At 42.9% G+C, this 17068-nt stretch overlaps 1 protein-coding gene across 1 annotated transcript in view; it reads left to right on the forward strand.

Moving 5' to 3' along the window:
- Nucleotides 1-16596, forward strand: part of WDR45B (WD repeat domain 45B) — a 31272-nt gene extending 14676 nt beyond the window's left edge. The window contains exons 4-10 of the mRNA XM_039501284.1: nucleotides 4269-4356; nucleotides 4896-4990; nucleotides 8286-8476; nucleotides 12847-12932; nucleotides 13252-13353; nucleotides 13808-13929; nucleotides 15036-16596. Of these exons, the coding sequence (XP_039357218.1) occupies nucleotides 4269-4356; nucleotides 4896-4990; nucleotides 8286-8476; nucleotides 12847-12932; nucleotides 13252-13353; nucleotides 13808-13929; nucleotides 15036-15142 (791 nt within the window). The 3' untranslated portion in view covers nucleotides 15143-16596. The remainder of the gene's footprint in view (nucleotides 1-4268; nucleotides 4357-4895; nucleotides 4991-8285; nucleotides 8477-12846; nucleotides 12933-13251; nucleotides 13354-13807; nucleotides 13930-15035) is intronic.
- The last annotated feature ends 472 nt before the right edge of the window (nucleotides 16597-17068 follow it).

Below are 17068 nucleotides of genomic sequence, written 5' to 3' on the forward strand. Positions count from 1 at the left end.
ACTAACAAAATATTAATTAAGCCCCTCCTCTATGACCAAGTGTTTCTGAACTGGAGGACTTGGTGGTCTGAGATTAGGGTGACCCAGATGTCCCGATTTTTATAGGGAGAGACCCAATTTTTGGGTCATTTTCTTATATAGGCTTCCCCCTTCTTCTCCCCTCCCCCCCCATCCCGATTTTTCACACTTGCTGTCTGGTCACCCTATCTGAGATGCACAAAGACTGAAAGATTGGCACTTGGCAAACAATTGAAAAACCTGCAAAACTAAGCCCTTGTTACCAAGTCAGGGAAGCTGGCCTGCTCTCAAGGCTAAATTATAAGGTGCTGGCCATTTTAGTGGTTTTTTTTTTTTTAATTTTTATTTTTGACAGTCAGATTATAATGAATGCTCATAATGTGGTAGCAGTGAAGTGGCCTGTATTTCATCATAATTGCGGCAACTTCAGCTATTTGCATTCATATATCTTTAAATTTGATAAAAACCATCAACACTGATGTACCTATTCAAACCAGTTGACCTGAAAGTGAAAGACTGTCTCTTCAATTAAGACATCCAATCCCCACATTTTAGTGTGAAAGAAAATGTAGAATCAAATGAAGTAAAAATCTTAAATGAATCCACATGTTCCATACTATCCGTAGAGATTCTAATTCCATGCTCTAATAATATACCAGTAGGGATCTATTATCAACCACCTGACCAGGACAGTGATAATGACTATGAAATGCTAAGGGAGATTAGAGAGGCTATGAAAATAAAGAACTCAGTAATAGTGGGGGATTTCAATTATCCTCCTATTGACTGAAAACTTATCACCTGAAGACAAAATGCAGAGACAAAATTTCTCAATACTTTTAAATGACTGCTTTCTTGGAGCAGCTGGTACAGGAACCTACAAGGGGAGAGGCAATTCTCGATTCACTCCTGAGTGGAGCACAGGATCTGGTCCAAGAGGTAACTATAACAGGACCACTTGGAAATGGTGACCATAATATTATAATAAACATTCCTGTGGTGGGAAGAACATAGCAGCAGCCCAACACTGTGGCATTTAATTTCAGAAAGGGGAACTATGCAAAAATGAGGAGGCTAGTTAAACAGAAATTAAAAGGTACAGTGACTAGAGTGAAATCCCTGCAAGCTGCATGGATGCTTTTCAAAGACACCATCATAGAGGTCCAACTTAAATGTATACCCCAAATTAAAAAAACACAGTAAAAGAACTAAAGAGCCACCATGGCTTAACTATGTAAAAGAAGCATCTTTTAAAAAGTGGAAGTCAAATCCTAGTGAGGTAAATAGAAAGGAGCATAAACACTGCCAAATTAAGAGTTAAAAATGTATTGAGAAAAGCCAAAAAGGAGTTTGAAGAACTAGCCAAAAATTGAAAAGGTAATAACAAAATGTTTAAGTATATCAGAAGCAGGAAGCCTGCTAAGCATTCATGAATTGAGAACTGGTTAAAAGACCGGGAACAAAGGGTAGGAATAAATGGTACATTTTCAGAATGGAGAGGGGTAACTAGTGGTGTTCCCCAAGGGTCAGTCCTAGGACCAGTCCTATTCAAATTACTCATAAATGTTCTGGAGAAAGGGGTAACCAGTGAGGTGGCAAAGTTTGCAGATGATACTAAACTGCTCAAGATAGTTAAGACCAAAGCAGACTGTGAAGAACTTCAAAAAGATCTCACAAAACTAAGTGATTGGGCAACAGAATGGCAAATGAAATTTAATGTGGATAAATATAAACTAATGCACAGTGGGGGAAAAAATAACCCCAACTATACATACAATAAAATGGGAGCTAATTTAACTACAACTAATCAGGAAAGAGATCTTGGAGTCATCGTGGATAGTTCTCTGAAGATGTCCATGCAGTGGCAGTCAAAAAAGCAAACAATGTTAGGAATAATTAAAAAGGGGATGGAGAATATCTTATTGCCTTTATATAAATCCATGGTATGCCTACATCTTGAATACTGCGTACAGATGTGGTCACCTCATCTCAAAAAAGATATACTGGCCTTAGAAAAGGTTCAGAGAAGGGCAACTAAAATGATTAGGGGTTTGGAACGGGTCCCATATGAGGAGAGATTAAAGAGGCTAGGACTTTGCAGCTTGGAAAAGAGGAGACTAAGGGGGGATATGATAGAGGTATATAAAATCACAAATGGTGTGGAGAAAGTGAATAAGGAAAAGTTATTTATTTGCTCCCATAAGATAAGAACTGGGGGGCCACCAAATGAAATGAATGGGCAGCAGGTTTAAAACAAAAGGAAGTTCTTCTTCCACAGGTTGACTGTGCGCTGTGAGAACTCCTTGCCTGAGGAGGTTGTGAAGGCTAGGACTATAACAGGGTTTAAAAGAGAACTAGATAAATTAATGGCGGTTAAGTCCATTAATGGCTATTAGCCAGGATGGGTAAGGAATGGTGTCCCTAGCCTTTGTTTGTCAGAGGGTGGAGATGGATGGCAGGAGAGAGATCACTTGATCATTACCTGTTAAGTTCACTTCCTCTGGGACACCTGGCATTGGCCATTGTCGGCAGACAGGATACTGGGCTGGATGGACCTTTGGTCTGACCCAGTGTGGCCGTTCTTATGTTCTTAGTTTTCTTTTAAAGTGTCATAACTATAAAGGAAAGGGTAACAGCCCTCCTGTGTACAATACTACAAAATCCCACCTCTCCCACCATGTCAAAGTTCCTTTCCCACTCTGAACTCTAGGGTACAGATGTGGGGACCTGCATGAAAACCAGATCTAAGCTGGCAGTTAAGCTTGGAGGTTCTCATGCAGGGCCCCACATCTGTACCCTAGAGTTCAGAGTGGGGAAGGAACCTTGACATAAAGTGTGAGCCTTTGTATTATATTCAGCAACTGTACCACCTAAGACTTAACTAGAAAGCTCAGTCTGATGGGAGATGGCAAAATAAAACACATAGTGATGCAGTAAGTGGTTTGAAGTGCATGGAGTTCTTTCAGTTCATGTTGAACCAATCCACAGGTGTTAGAATTTACTGTTGTACTGGAGATGCATCTTTTCAGATAGCATTTAAAATGGGGGTCTTGACCATTTGTCATTTTTGCCCTAGTGTCTTGGTTGTATTTCATTTCCATAATTAATCTAGCTACCTAAATCCTCCGTTTCAATTAGCTGTATTCACTTCCTATCCTAAAGTATTTTATGCTGGTGTATACTCTTAAACAGATGCAAACTATGGCCCTCAGGACTGTTCTGCCTGGCCCCTGAGATCCTGGCCCAGGAGGCTAGCCCCTGGCCCCTCCCATGCTGTTCCCCCTCCCCCACAGACTCAGCTTGCTCCACCGGGCTGCGAGCTCCTGGGGCAGTGCAGCTGCAGAGCCCGGCCTGACCCGGTGCTCTGTGCTGCACAGTATGTGGCTGGCTCCCACCGGGTGGCACAGCTGCCTGTCCTGGTGCAGCTGCGCCGCCAGCCACTCATGCTCCAGGCAGCGTGGTAAGGGGGAAGGGAGCGGGGGAGGGGGGTTGGGGGTGTGGATAGGGGTGAGGGCGGGGAACACGGGGGTTGAATGGGGGCAGGGGTTCCAGGGGTGGTTGGATGGGCAGGAGTCCTGGGGGGCAGTCAGAAAGGAGAGGAGGGTGTTGCATGGGGCAGTGGGGGGAAGTTGGGGTGGGACAGGGGGTGATCTGGGGGTGGTCAGGGGACAGAAAGAAGGGGAGGTGGATGGGGCAGGGATCCAGGGTGGCCATCAGGAACAGGGGGGGTTGGATGTGGCAGGAGTCTCGGGGGGGGGGGCTGTCTGGGGTGAGAAGCAGGGGGGGTTGGATAGTGGGTGGGGGCTGGGCCACGCCTGCCTGTTTTGGGAGGCACAGCCTCCCCTAACCGGTTCTCCATACAATTTCTGAAACCTGATGGTTTGCCCACCCCTGCTCTACAGAGTTAGTTGCATTTCAAAGATCAGTAAAGTGAGTTTATTTTTGTTTGGTTTCTACAGAGTTTGTACAGCACTCTGGAAACACTTGAGATATTAATGTTATAGTAATACCTTGACAATTGTGCTTGTCTTAATTCTTTACTACTTAATTTAGGGGGGGAAGCAACCATCCACTGCGGTAAGCCCATGCTGAATACAAAACCAGGACCAATGTCCAAAAAATAGCAACTCTTGTCACTTTATCAAACTGATACAAGTGCTTTCCAGTTAGGAAGTGATTGTGTCAAACTTTTTAGAAATCTGAAATGAAATATTACTGCTGTTCTGATGGGATCTTTTCCACCATTTTAGTGATGATCTGGGATGATCTGAAAAAGAAGACAGTTATTGAAATAGAATTTTCAACAGAAGTCAAAGCAGTTAAATTGCGAAGAGATAGGTAGGTATGAGTAAAAATTTATTCCATGTGCAAGGTGTTATTCGTCTGTTATGTGTAGAGGTGTGTTTGAGAGAGTCTCAGTTGTTTATAAAAGGAAATTCTTTAAAGCATAAGTTTGCAACTAGAAATCTATTTAAAATGGGGCTTTTGGACAAGCTTTTAAAAGGGTGAGGAGATCAGAGCTCAAGTAGATTGGTGTATAGCTTACCACTGACACTTTCTGCTTTGCCATGTACAGAAGAGTGTTACAGGAGTTCCTGTTGGTCTGTAGCAGGAATCCCTGCTTGTATATGTGAACAGCTGGCACCTATCTGCTTTCCATCTTGTTAATTACTCTACAGCCATGACACAGGGGTTTTGCAGGAACTGCAGTTACTGTTGGTTGGGAGGGTAAAAGTGTAAGAATCAAATTAAAGTATGTTGAAGGCATTGTACAATTGAAATAATTATGCATTAATAGTTCTGTGTGTATCTGTCTGTCCCTTTTCCCTGCTCTTGATTTGAGAAGACATAAGTGCTTCCCTTTTTATCTGTTTCAGAATTGTGGTAGTTTTGGACTCCATGATTAAAGTTTTCACATTCACACACAATCCCCACCAGTTGCATGTTTTTGAAACCTGCTACAACCCTAAAGGTTAGTAGTGTATTTAAAGTGGGGGAAGGTACGTGTTCTTTTTTGGCCCTTGTTACTCTTCTTTTGAGTCTGCCCATTTTTATCATGACATTACTCATCTAGTTGGAAATTCCTTGCTTTATTCATTTTCTGTTTAATTTCATTAACAATGACTTGTTTTGAAACATTACAATCATACACTTGTGGGATGATGCTTTTGTTGCAAACTGTTAGCATAAAGTCTAATTTCACAATGCTTCATAACACTTCATTGCAGGAAAGCTCTCTCAATCTACGTTATTATCATACACGGATTTGGTTTGTCAAAGAAAGATGGTGCTGCCTTTTTGTTACAAATCTGTGTACTCTGAAAATTGGGTGAGTTTTCTAGCACAGAATACTAATGATCAAGGATAGTTCCTGCTAAAGAGACAGCAGTAGCTTACATCATGGAACAGGCCACCCAAATATCAAGAGAATCTGCTCCAATATGGAAATAATCCCCTCCCAACTGCACAGTCCCAGTTGTCACCTACCACCCCACACTGGAACCCATATGGGTATCATTAAGCACTTACAAACCATACTCAATGGGGACCACAACTTGAAATAAATCTTTCCTGAACCCCCTCTTCTGGCCTTCAAACGTTCTCCCAACTTCTCCAAGCTCCTCACAGACCGTGACACACCAACTCAAAGCAGCACTAGACCCTGCCAGAACAACAGACACACAACCTGCAGACATATCTCCACTGTTATGATGATAAATACCCCCCCACACCTTTCAAGATCCATGGGTTTTACACATGCCTATCCCAACATGCGGTGTACCAGTGCACTAAATGCCCCAAGAACAACTATATGGATGAAACGAGACAATCACTGTGCTCGAATGAACTTTTACAGAAAAATAAGACACCCTATCACTTGTGGGCACTTGTTCGTTTGTTTTTCTCCTCCACAAAGTGATTCCTCTATCTGACCTCTCAGTTCTCATCCTTGAAGGAAACTTCACAACACCTTCAAAAGATGACCCTGGGTGCTTAAATCATATGCTAGACATTAAAAAACCTGGACTGCCTAGAGCTACTGAATTTATGGCTTATTACAACAATCTACAACCCCTCCCTCTTTTTTTGGCCCTCCTTTCTGCCCTATAGCTGGGAAGGTGTTAATGGGCCACTTAACACACACTAATCTACGAGACCATTCAAGGTGAACTAATTACACTAAACCAGGGGTTCTCAGGACAAATTATTTGGTGGCCTCAGAGTGCAGCCACCAACTCTTGCTGGTGGCTGTTTTAACACTCCCCCCCCCCCCCAAAATACTTAATTAGCTTTAGGAAAAACAAATATGCACAAATAAATACACACATCCTAATATTGTAATTTATTTATTGCTAGTTAGTCTTTTGTGAAAAGTGATATTAACATACAAGTATCCCTCTTCACGTCAGACTTACTCAGCCCTGGCAAGTTTGAGGACAAATTAAGCCCTGCATGGGGGGGTTGGAGGAGGCAGTGTGGGCCAGGGAGGCAGCGGTGAGCCAGAGCCTGGGACCTCCCACCATGCAGCCAGAGCCTGGGACCTCCCACCATGCAGCCAGAGCCCAGGGCTGGAGCCTGAAGCCCTGTGGCTAGAGCCTGGCGCCCCACCACCCCAGGACTGAAGCCTAAAGCCCGAGTCCCACTGCCCCTCGGAAGGTAGGGAACTCACTAGCTGCTCCTCCAGTGTTGTGCCCCACCTGTCTTCAGAGGGGGGCAGGGCCCAACCCCTGCTGGTGGCTCCAGCAATCAACACCAAGGTGGTATATCCAGGTGTACCAGGGAGGGGGAGGGGCCAGTGCGCGCATCACCCCCCCCCCCCCATAACAGTGCAGGAGGCCGTGGCCACAAGAAAAGCCCCTGGTGATCACATGCAGCCAGTGGCTGCATTTGAGAAATGCTGCACTAAACAATCTCTTCCATCTTGTATTTAGCTGTGATACTCTGAGTACGTTTCCCAGACCTGAAGAGCTGTGTGTAAACTAAAACACTTGTCTCTCACCAAGAGAAGTTGGTTCAATAAAATATTACCTCACCCTCCTTGTCTCTACTAAGAAGACAGCACTTAATTATCAGTCCTTTCAGTCTTTATAACACTGGTATTGTCTGTAATAGTCTCTCACTCACTGGGAGAACTAAGTGCTCTTAAATCGCTGCTGAGCTTTTCAGATTAACTTTCCAAGTGTGGTGCATGCTATAGAAATACTACTTGGATCAGGGCCTCATTGAGCTAGGCAGTGTGCATGTACATGGAGGCATAGCCCTGTCCAAAAGTACTTAAAATCTATGCTGCCATTAATAAGCTGGGATAGGGACTTTCAAAAGGCTGCCGTGGCTGCTGCTAATGTCACTGGCATTTCTGGGTCAAACGTGTGTGCATGGTAGTGTAATCTGATGTGATGTGTGCATGGTAGTGTAATTTGCACATAAATTGCACCAACTTAAAGGCCAAGGAGCCAGTAGGTCTAAATTAGAGGATCTCCTATTTTACCATGATTCTTGTTACCCCTTCCTGTTTTTTTTCCTGTCGGAATGCACTTCTGCCCCTCTGGTGTGACTTGCACCAACTTACCCCTTAGACTTAATGGGCCAAATTCAGAAGAGACATGTAAGTTCCATTTCAGTAAATAGGTACTAGCTTGAAGTCTGAGGGGGCCAGAAGAAGATGGGGCATCTTAGTCTGGCTTCGGATTATTTATTTATTTATTGGCTTTGAGTTGATATGTAGTTGAAACTAATTTTGCCTCTCGAACTTCAATTTTATTCTAAAATATATTTTGTTACCCTGTTTTTTAAATTTTGGCAAAATGATATTTTCTTCAGACTTCTATAGGCTTTGGACCACCTTGTGGTAGCTTTACAGGTTTGATGTACTAGCTACTTGCTGAAAATGTCCAGATTATTAGACAGAACATGGGCTATCCCGATTGTACTGTAGGATGAACTGCAGTCCCAGAGATCACTCTGTTAGTTTGCAATGCTCCTTTTTAACACCCCCTCTCCCCACATTTGCTTGTACATGCACTGCACTTACTGCTGGATAATATTTGGAGATATTGGAAGCTTGTCTAACCTTGTCTTCACTTTTTGTAGTAAACTTCAAAACTATATCTAAATTTAAGATGTGACATTAGGATTTCCTTTTGTTAAAATTATTGTAGTGTATTGTAAGAATTAGTGTGTGGGGTATGGTTTTTTATTATTATTATTTTCAAAGTCTTTTTTTTAAAAAAAAAAAAAGCTCCTTTTTTGTCAATTTTTGTTTTTAGGTCTCTGTGTCCTTTGTCCAAATAGTAATAATTCCCTTCTTGCATTCCCTGGAACACATACTGGGCATGTGCAGATAGTGGATCTGGCTAATACAGAAAAGCCTCCTGTAGACATACCAGCTCATGAAGGAGTCTTGAGCTGTATAGCTTTAAACCTGCAGGGAACAAGAATTGCAACAGCATCAGAAAAAGTAAGCAAATAATCAAATGTTCTATTATCAGTGGCTATATTTATGATACACTATATGGTCCTAATATTAATGGAACAAATGCTTTGTTACACTGTAACTACTGGAAAACTAAGTCTTAAGGAACCTAGCGTGCACAGAATTTTTCCCATTGATCTTTACTGCTCCCTCAGCAAAACTGAATACTTCCCTAGATCTGGCATGACTCTCTAGCAGCCCTGAGCTGAGACATTACCTCATTCAGTAACCCAATGGACTTATTCAAATTGAGTCCAGCTATCTTGAGCCAAGAACAGGCTTTGTTTACTTTACTGGACTCATGGGCAGCAGGTGAACCACAGGCTGAGGGAGGCTATCCCCCGGCCGACCCACCCCTTCTGCCCAGGGCCCTGCCCCTCCCTTCCCCCACTGGAGCCCAGAGGACGACTCCTCCCTCCAGAGCGCCCGGTGGGCAGGCAGCGGAGTCCCTGCTGCAGGTCAGCCCCCAGTAGCGCCAGGGCCCCCCTATGCGAGGTGGAGGCAAAAGCAGCCCCCTGCCCATGTCCCAGGCCCCCCGTCCAGGGCAGATGGAGGGACCCAGGCTTCCCCCAGCTGCCTGTGCAGCTCTCCCCAACCTGGCTTGGCCCAGGGTGGGCCGCAGAGCTGCAGCCCGGCCATAAGAGCTGGGTAGCTGTGGGAGCCACGGCGGATCCTCCACCTGCCCAGTGTGGAGGGCCCAAGCAGCCTCTGACTCATGTCCCTGCTTCCTGGGTCCCCCACCCAGGGCAGGTGGAGGGTCCACAGCTGCCTGCAAGGCTCACTTCTGGAAGGGAGGGCATTCTACAAGTCTGTCAGGTGCTGTACTAGCTAGTCTACTATGTAGGCTTCAGTTCAGCTTGTACTTGATTTTTAGCTTCAGATCCAGGAACATATTTGATCACTATGTTGAAATGTTGAAGAATGTTTTCCAAGCTTTATACAATCCTAGAAAATATTCTACAGCTCTACCAGACCCTTTTGAACTGCATAATTTAGAAGTTACTACTATAGGGATACCAATGGATTTTCATTTTTGGCATGATGCCAGGAACTCTGCTGTTGAGGACTGTCGTCATTTCATTGTAAAACCTTTGTAACTTCTAGGACTGGAGGCCTGTTTGGCCATCCTCTTTTAATATTGGTATCACAATCAGAATAACTTGACTAGATAACAGCTAATCACTTCCTTTACTTTTTGGGTGTGGGCTTCCAAAAGCACCCAAGTGACTCAGAACCGTTTTTACTAAAAGTAGGATTTGTACTCCTGGATCAGTTAAGCTTCAAAAGCTCTCTAAAGTCAGCCAGTATGTGAGGAGCATGGAAGCAGATCTCCACTGGACACTCTTCATGCTGCTATGTCAAGGGATGTCTTTTTTCAGAAGATGGTCGTGTATAGCTCTAACTTGACAGGGACAACACTTTCAAAGACAGGAGCTTAAAGTTAGGACCCTAGAGCCACAGTGAGGCATCTCAGGGATGAGATTTTTAAAAAAATGTTGACTTCAGTGCTCCAGTTTCACTTAAACGCTCAAATCTCACCTGTGGGCTCCTAAATACAGACCTAGGATCTTAACCTTAAGCTGCTTCTGTTTTTGAATACTTTGGCTGCACATTTCCTGTCATATCTCCGCCTTTGCTCCCATTTGTGGATTGTGCTGCTCTTTACCTCTGTCTCCTCTGCCGTTTTGAAGAGCAGAGTGGAAAGAATGCAAGGCAGAGCGCTTCACAAGAGGCCCCATGTACATGGAGACAGCAGGAAGACTAAATACTGTCTGGTGAACTCCACTTTAGAGAAACTGGAGGAATGAAAAGCCAAATCCTAGCTATACTTTTTGCTACCTTTCCTCCTATCCTTCAACTGAAATAAGCTCTCAAACCACTGTCTTTTTAGAATCTTGGCTGTATTAATGTACATTCCAGTAGTGCCAAATGCTAAAAACTGGCAGTCTTTCCTAAATTAAGATTAAAAATCCAATCCTGTCCCTAAAGGGAAGGAGAATGACAGAGATGAAAAGCCAGAGGGACAGAGTGAGATGAAAGGTAGTGATTGAATGGAGACCAGGGTGGACTACTGTTCTCCTCCAGGCTGAGAGCATAGCTCCTGAATAACTTTAAGTGGCTAATCCCATATGTGTAAACTGAGGTAAGAGCATATGTAAGGGACCGTCATTAATGATCGATGAGGTAGGCAACCATTTCAAACTACACTGCTTACTGAATGTTCTATAAGCATTGTCTAAAAGTTAGTATTACTTACAAAGTTAGATTAACTTGATAAAAGGAGGCTACCCTTTACTGATGTGGGCTATGAGAATTAAACACATGCAGTAATTTTGGCTGTAACTCCCATTTTCAAGGGACTGTATTGTGTACTAGACTTCCGTCAGATGAAAGTGATTACAGTACTTAGAAACTAACTAGCACTATTTCTTCCCTTTTTAAAAGCAGTTTTATTGTACGTCTTTTGAATTGGTCTCTTATTTAAGACTAAATACATGTTTACATAGAATCGGAGGACTGGAAGGGATCTCGAGAGATCTAATCCAGTCCCCTGCACTCATGGCAGGACTGAGTATTATCTAGACCATCCTTGACAGGTGTTTGTCCAACCTGCTCTTAAAAATCTCCAATGATGGAGATTTCATCACCTCCCTCGGCAATTAGTCCAGTATCTAACCACCCTGACAGTAAGATTTTACTAATGTCTGTCCTAAATCACCCTTGCTGAAATTTAAGCCCATTGCTTCTTGCCCTATCCTCAGTGGATAAGGAGAACAATTTTTCTCCCCCTTCCTTGTAACAACCTTTTATGTACTTGAAAACTGTTATGTCCCCTCTGTCTTCTCCTCTTCTCCAGACTAGACAAACCCAATATTTTCAATCTTCCTTCATAGCTCATGTTTTCTAGACCTTTAATCATTTTTGTTGCTCTTCTTTGGACTTTCTCCAATTTGAACATATCTTTCCTGAAACGTGGTGCCTTGAACTGGACACGTACTCCAGCTGCGGCCTAATCAGCAGAGTGTAGAGTGGAAGAATTTTTTCTCATGTCTTGCTTACAGCATTCCTGCTAATACATTAAACATGGTTGTGTGTGTGTGGGGGGGGGGAGAGGTTTGCGTATCAGTGTTACACTGACTCATATTTAGCTTGTGAGCCACATCCCTTTCTGTAGTTCTCCTTCCTAGGCAGTCATTTCCCATTTTGTATGTGTGCAACTGATTGTTACTTCCTAAGTGGAGTACTTTGCGCTTGTCCTTATTGAATTTCATCCTGTCTCCTTCAGACCATTTCTCCAGTTTGTCCAGATCATTTTGAATTTTAATCCTATCCTCCAGAGCACTTGCAACCCCTTCCAGCTTGGTATTGTCCACAAAACTTTGTGTACTCCTCTATGCCATTATCTAAATCACTGATATTGAAAAGCACCAGATCCACAACTGATCCCTGTGGGACCCCACTCGTTATGCCCCTCCAGCTTGACTGTGAACCATTGATAACTACTCTCTGGGAACAGTTTTCCAACCAGATAAGCACCCACCTTTATAGTAGCTCCATCTAGGTTGTATTTTCCTAGTTTATAAGGTCATGTGAGACAGTATCAAAAGCTTTACTAAATTCAAAATGTAGCATATCTACCACTTTCCCCTATCCACAAGGCTTGTTTCACTAAGAAAGGTGAGGTTGGTTTGACATGAATGTGGTATTCTGAGGGAGTGCAGTTTGACTTTCTTATTGGGTCTCTTGAATGGCTTGGTTTACTGAAATGGGATAATGCTTTGCAATGGGGATTGCCTGATGCTAGGTGGTGTGAGAAATATTAGCTTGGAGAACAGTACTTAGGGAATCCTTCCAGAAGATTCCAACACAATAAACTAAACTTGTGGATTTTCCTGCTTTATGCTGTCTAGTCTTGGTTTAATTGAGAAATATGCAGAGTAGTGACTGAGGATGATTATTTCTGAATGTGAGAAATGGATGATTGGAATGTTTGCCCAGCTTATTGGAAACACGTTCCAATAAACCAATATGAGGACTCCAGTAACATTTCAGAATGTTAGAACTAGTGATCTGTACATTGGTCAAACAAGGCACCATGCCATAAAATAGACCCGTGGTGTAAACTGAGGACTCCAGTACTTTCAAATCTTAAGCGTAAGCTTAATGATCCTCCTGGTTCATAATGGGCTAAAAATAATCCACACTCAAGTCAGTTAGGACTTGATAGTCTTAGCAAGATACTAGTGTTTCAGGATGTTGGATTGCATGGGATGTGCTTGCAGTACTTTATGAATACAGGATAGTTAAAGACTTCTTCCTCCTTTTATTAATAAAATGTTTCGTTACTTTTCCAGGGGACTCTCATAAGAATATTTGATACTTCATCGGGGCATTTAATCCAGGAGTTACGAAGAGGTTCACAAGCAGCTAATATCTACTGGTAAGCTTAACATTTTTTTTCCCCCTTCTGAATGTACTTTCTCCATCTTTTGATGCATCTGGTATCTTTTTGTGCTGAGATTGCACAAAGAACCACAGGGAAGATTTTTCAAAGGCACAAGATGCCTAGTCTAACTACATTTTGTTCCTTTTTAAATTCAGGTTGTGTGTGCAGGCCTAATTAGTGTTAGTGAAGTGCTAAGTGTTTTCTTTTTCTATCTAACTCTAGGTTAAATGCAATACATATGCACCTTACAAATTAAGCTACTATAGTGTATGAAGGCTAAATAAAAATCTATTGCAATTATTTGTGTCTACAGCATTAACTTCAATCAGGATGCTTCCCTAATTTGTGTATCAAGTGACCATGGCACAGTACATATTTTTGCTGCAGAAGACCCCAAAAGGAACAAGCAGTCTAGGTAGGCTTTCATCCATTCTCTAGCCTATTGGTGTGAGTTTTAATTGTCAGTATTAAACACATGCTAGCAAGACTGTTTCTCCCCCTCCCCCAAGTTGTTTCAAAATTAAGCTTTTTTCCATAGTAGCATTTAATGAGGCAAAAACTCAGTTCACTGACATTGCAGAGTAATCATTGCTCTGTTGCATGAATAAAAGAGGAAGATAAGAAACCCAAGATTATCTTGTGTATTGTATGGTTTTATACTGCCACCTAACAAACAGAAATGTGAGTGCTCCCCAAAGAATCTATTTAGCACTAGTGGAGTCCCTAGTTGACCTCATGGTGTTTCTGGTATTCCTTTTTTTTTTGGGACACAGACTATGCTGGGGGTACAGGTCTTTGATGGGATCTGTACCATAGCAATCAAGGAAGTGGCATCAGAATCATTATGGTGGATCTTTTTCTTCTTTCAGTTTGGCCTCCGCCAGCTTCCTCCCCAAATACTTCAGTTCCAAATGGAGCTTTTCCAAATTCCAGGTTCCCTCAGGCTCTCCATGCATTTGTGCCTTTGGAACAGAGCCAAATGCTGTCATAGGTAAGTTATCTGAACTTCCCCAACGGTTCTGTTTGAAAAGCAAGCCCTGGCAAGCTCTTCCACAAGTGACTAGTTTTTTAGCTTGGTGGGGTTTTTTTGGTTTTGTTTTAAATCTAATACTGTAAAGGATGACTGGCTAAAATACTGGAGCCTGTCAGTCTGAGGGAGGGATCATGGTGACAACTTTGACAGTGCTTGCTCACTTTTCCAGACAGCAAACCTTCATCATGGGCCAGGCTTGCATAGGATCTGTGCTAATGCGAACTAGGGCAGGGGTGAGCAAACTTTTTGGCCTGAAAGCCATATATCTGGGTATAGAAATTGTATAGCAGGCCATGAATGCTCACAAAATTGGGGGTTGAGGTGCAGGCTCTGGGCTTGGGCCAGAAACGAGGAGTTCAAAGTGCAGGAGGGGGCTCCAGGCTAGGACAACAGCTTTGGAGGGTGGGAGGGGGATCAGGGCTGGGGCCTGGAGGGGTGGCTTAGGGATGCAGGCTTTGAGCAGCTCCTGGAAGCAGCAGCATGTCCCCCCTCTGGCTCTACATGGAGGCGTGGCCAGGGGCCTCTGCTGTGTGTGCCCTGTCTGCAGGTGCTACCCCCACAGCTCCCATTGGCTGTGGTTCCTGGCCAATGGGAGCTGTGGGGATGGGGGCAGTGTGTGGAGCCCCTTGGCTGCCCCTACATGTAGGAGCCAGAGGGGAGACATGCTGCTGCTTCTGGGAGTCACACAGAGTGGCCCCTTACCCTGCTCCCTAGATGAAGCACCTAGAAGAGTGCGGCAAGCCTCAGACCCTGCTGCCTACAGAGAGCTTGAGGGCTGGATTAAAATAGCTGGTGGGCTGTAGTTTGCCCACCCCTGAACTAGAGGGGTGTGACCAATAATGTGGGCTTTGAGCAAACCACAAAAGATTCCTTGCACTGATTGCTGTTTAAGACAAACATCTTATAGACAGTAACTTTCTCCAGGCTGCCAGCCAAACTAATGCTGAACAAGGTGTGTCCTACTGGGTTGAGAAGAGAGTTTCCAAAAAGGTGCACACTGAAGTAATGTGCTGGAGATACTAGTGCTTTTTAGACTGTAAAACAAGTCTTTGTTTTTGTTTCAGCAATATGTGCAGATGGTAGCTACTACAAATTCTTATTCAACCAAAAAGGGGAATGCTCGAGGGATGTCTATGCTCAGTTTCTAGAAATGACTGATGACAAGCTTTGACTAAACTGAGGAAGAAAGTGTTTTGGTCAAAGTACTGCCTTGGTTATTCTGCTTCTTTAGAAGGACTGGGTATGTATGTCCAATACTGATCAAGATGTGTAACCAACCTCATTGAGAAGCTTGGCCCAACGTGAGCAGAACAAGCGCTGATGTAGAGGACTTCTGCCTATGTTAAACTCATGCTATTTTTTCAATATCAGAAAAATTGGGTTTCTGTCAACTCTTCAGTCTTCAAGAAATGGCTTTCAACAGCTTGTGCCTACAGGGTCTCTCTCGTTTTAGTTAAACTGTGAAATTGGAGTGCAGATGAGTGCCTGCCACATGTCTGAGGTGTTTTGTACAAACTTCAGGCAAGGATGTGAGAATTTATTTCAGGCATCATATTACATCACTTCCACTGAACCTCTGTGGGGGCAGGAAATAACTGTAAATACTAGGTAACTAGAATAGTTATACCAGCAGCTTGCCTTAGAACAGGAGGGATTTATTTCCCTTTTCACACACCTTAACATGCAGAAGGAAGTAGAGGACACAAGTTGCTATAATAAACCCAATCTGAACTGCACTTGCCCTCTGGCCTGGAGTGTGGTGCAGTTGTCTTGTGGCCATAGATTGATAGTCAGTCATGTACACACTGATGTTCTTGGTTAAGTTGAATTAACTATCAGCACTAATGTAATTTTCAGTGGTGCCAAACTCTATGTATTAGACACACAGGCACATTTAGGTACTGCTGATGTGGTTAACCACTACTCAGCACATGAATTAAATTGCATAGGATACTGTGGCAAGTGAAGTTCATGTTTGAAGGGGAGGCTGCTGCTTCTATAATGAAACACATCCATTCTAGCTAAAAATTTAAGTTGGTGTAACAGATGCATTGGATTGCTTCTTAAAATACCAACTCTGGGTTTCAACCAGAAGACTTTACAGGCCACTTAACACATAGTTTAAAGTAGGTAATGTGAAGTACACTGTGTGATGACTCTAAATCTGCAAAGCGTTTTTGAAGTGTTGCATACTTTTACATATTGAATAGTGTTTGCCTAGGTGCAGTTAGGTCAAATAAAATCACCTGACTTGCATCCATCTCTTCTCCCTCCCCCTCATTTGATTTTTTGGAAATAAGGCATATACCATTTTCTTTAAAAACATGAAATAGAACAAGTTCTCAATTCCTAGCACTAATTACATGAGGCATATTCCTACAATACCTCAGCTTTAATTTCACAAATGCTTCAAAGTTGAAGTCCTAGTTCACTCTTGATTATTTAGCTGAAAATCATCTAAATTTGGCAAGTGTTAGTATCTGGTAATAAAAAGGACCAAGGACTAGCTTTTATGCAGATTGTGTGGTCAAGTTTGCATGTTGCTTTTACGTGTATTTAATCATTTGTTTTGCACACTTATTTGTAATGTTTCTTTTAAATAAATGACTAATTTTGCTGTATTCATTTAAGGTAAGCACTGGATAACTTTTTTTAAATACACACGCACCTTTAACTTACCTACTGTTTGAGTTCAGAAATAACTTATGCAAATTAATAGCAAGGTTAGGCAGTAGTTATACTGTCCATCCCATAGTCAAGAACAGCTGATGTCCCTTTTTAATAAAGGGCCTAGGGCAAAAAATGGTTAACTTTTTTTAGCTACATTTCAGATCTTACAAACTCAAGTACTTCATATTAAAACAAAACAGAGGAACAGGCTCCAATCCTATGGGGAGGGGGTATTAGTGAAGCTTATCTGGCCCTCTGACTATTCACCCCTGGAGGCACTAATATACTGCAAAGTATGACTCTGAGCAGGGCTCTAGTAGTAAGGGTGAAGGTCTCTAATCCTTCTGGGCAAAGGTAGGAGCCCATGCAGAAACAGATGCATCATGGAGGTGAATGTCTAGGTGTGAGGGTGGCTTTAGCGTCCTTC

This window comes from Mauremys reevesii, linkage group 15 (genome assembly GCF_016161935.1).
Source record: "Mauremys reevesii isolate NIE-2019 linkage group 15, ASM1616193v1, whole genome shotgun sequence".
NCBI classification, from domain to species: Eukaryota; Metazoa; Chordata; order Testudines; family Geoemydidae; genus Mauremys; species Mauremys reevesii.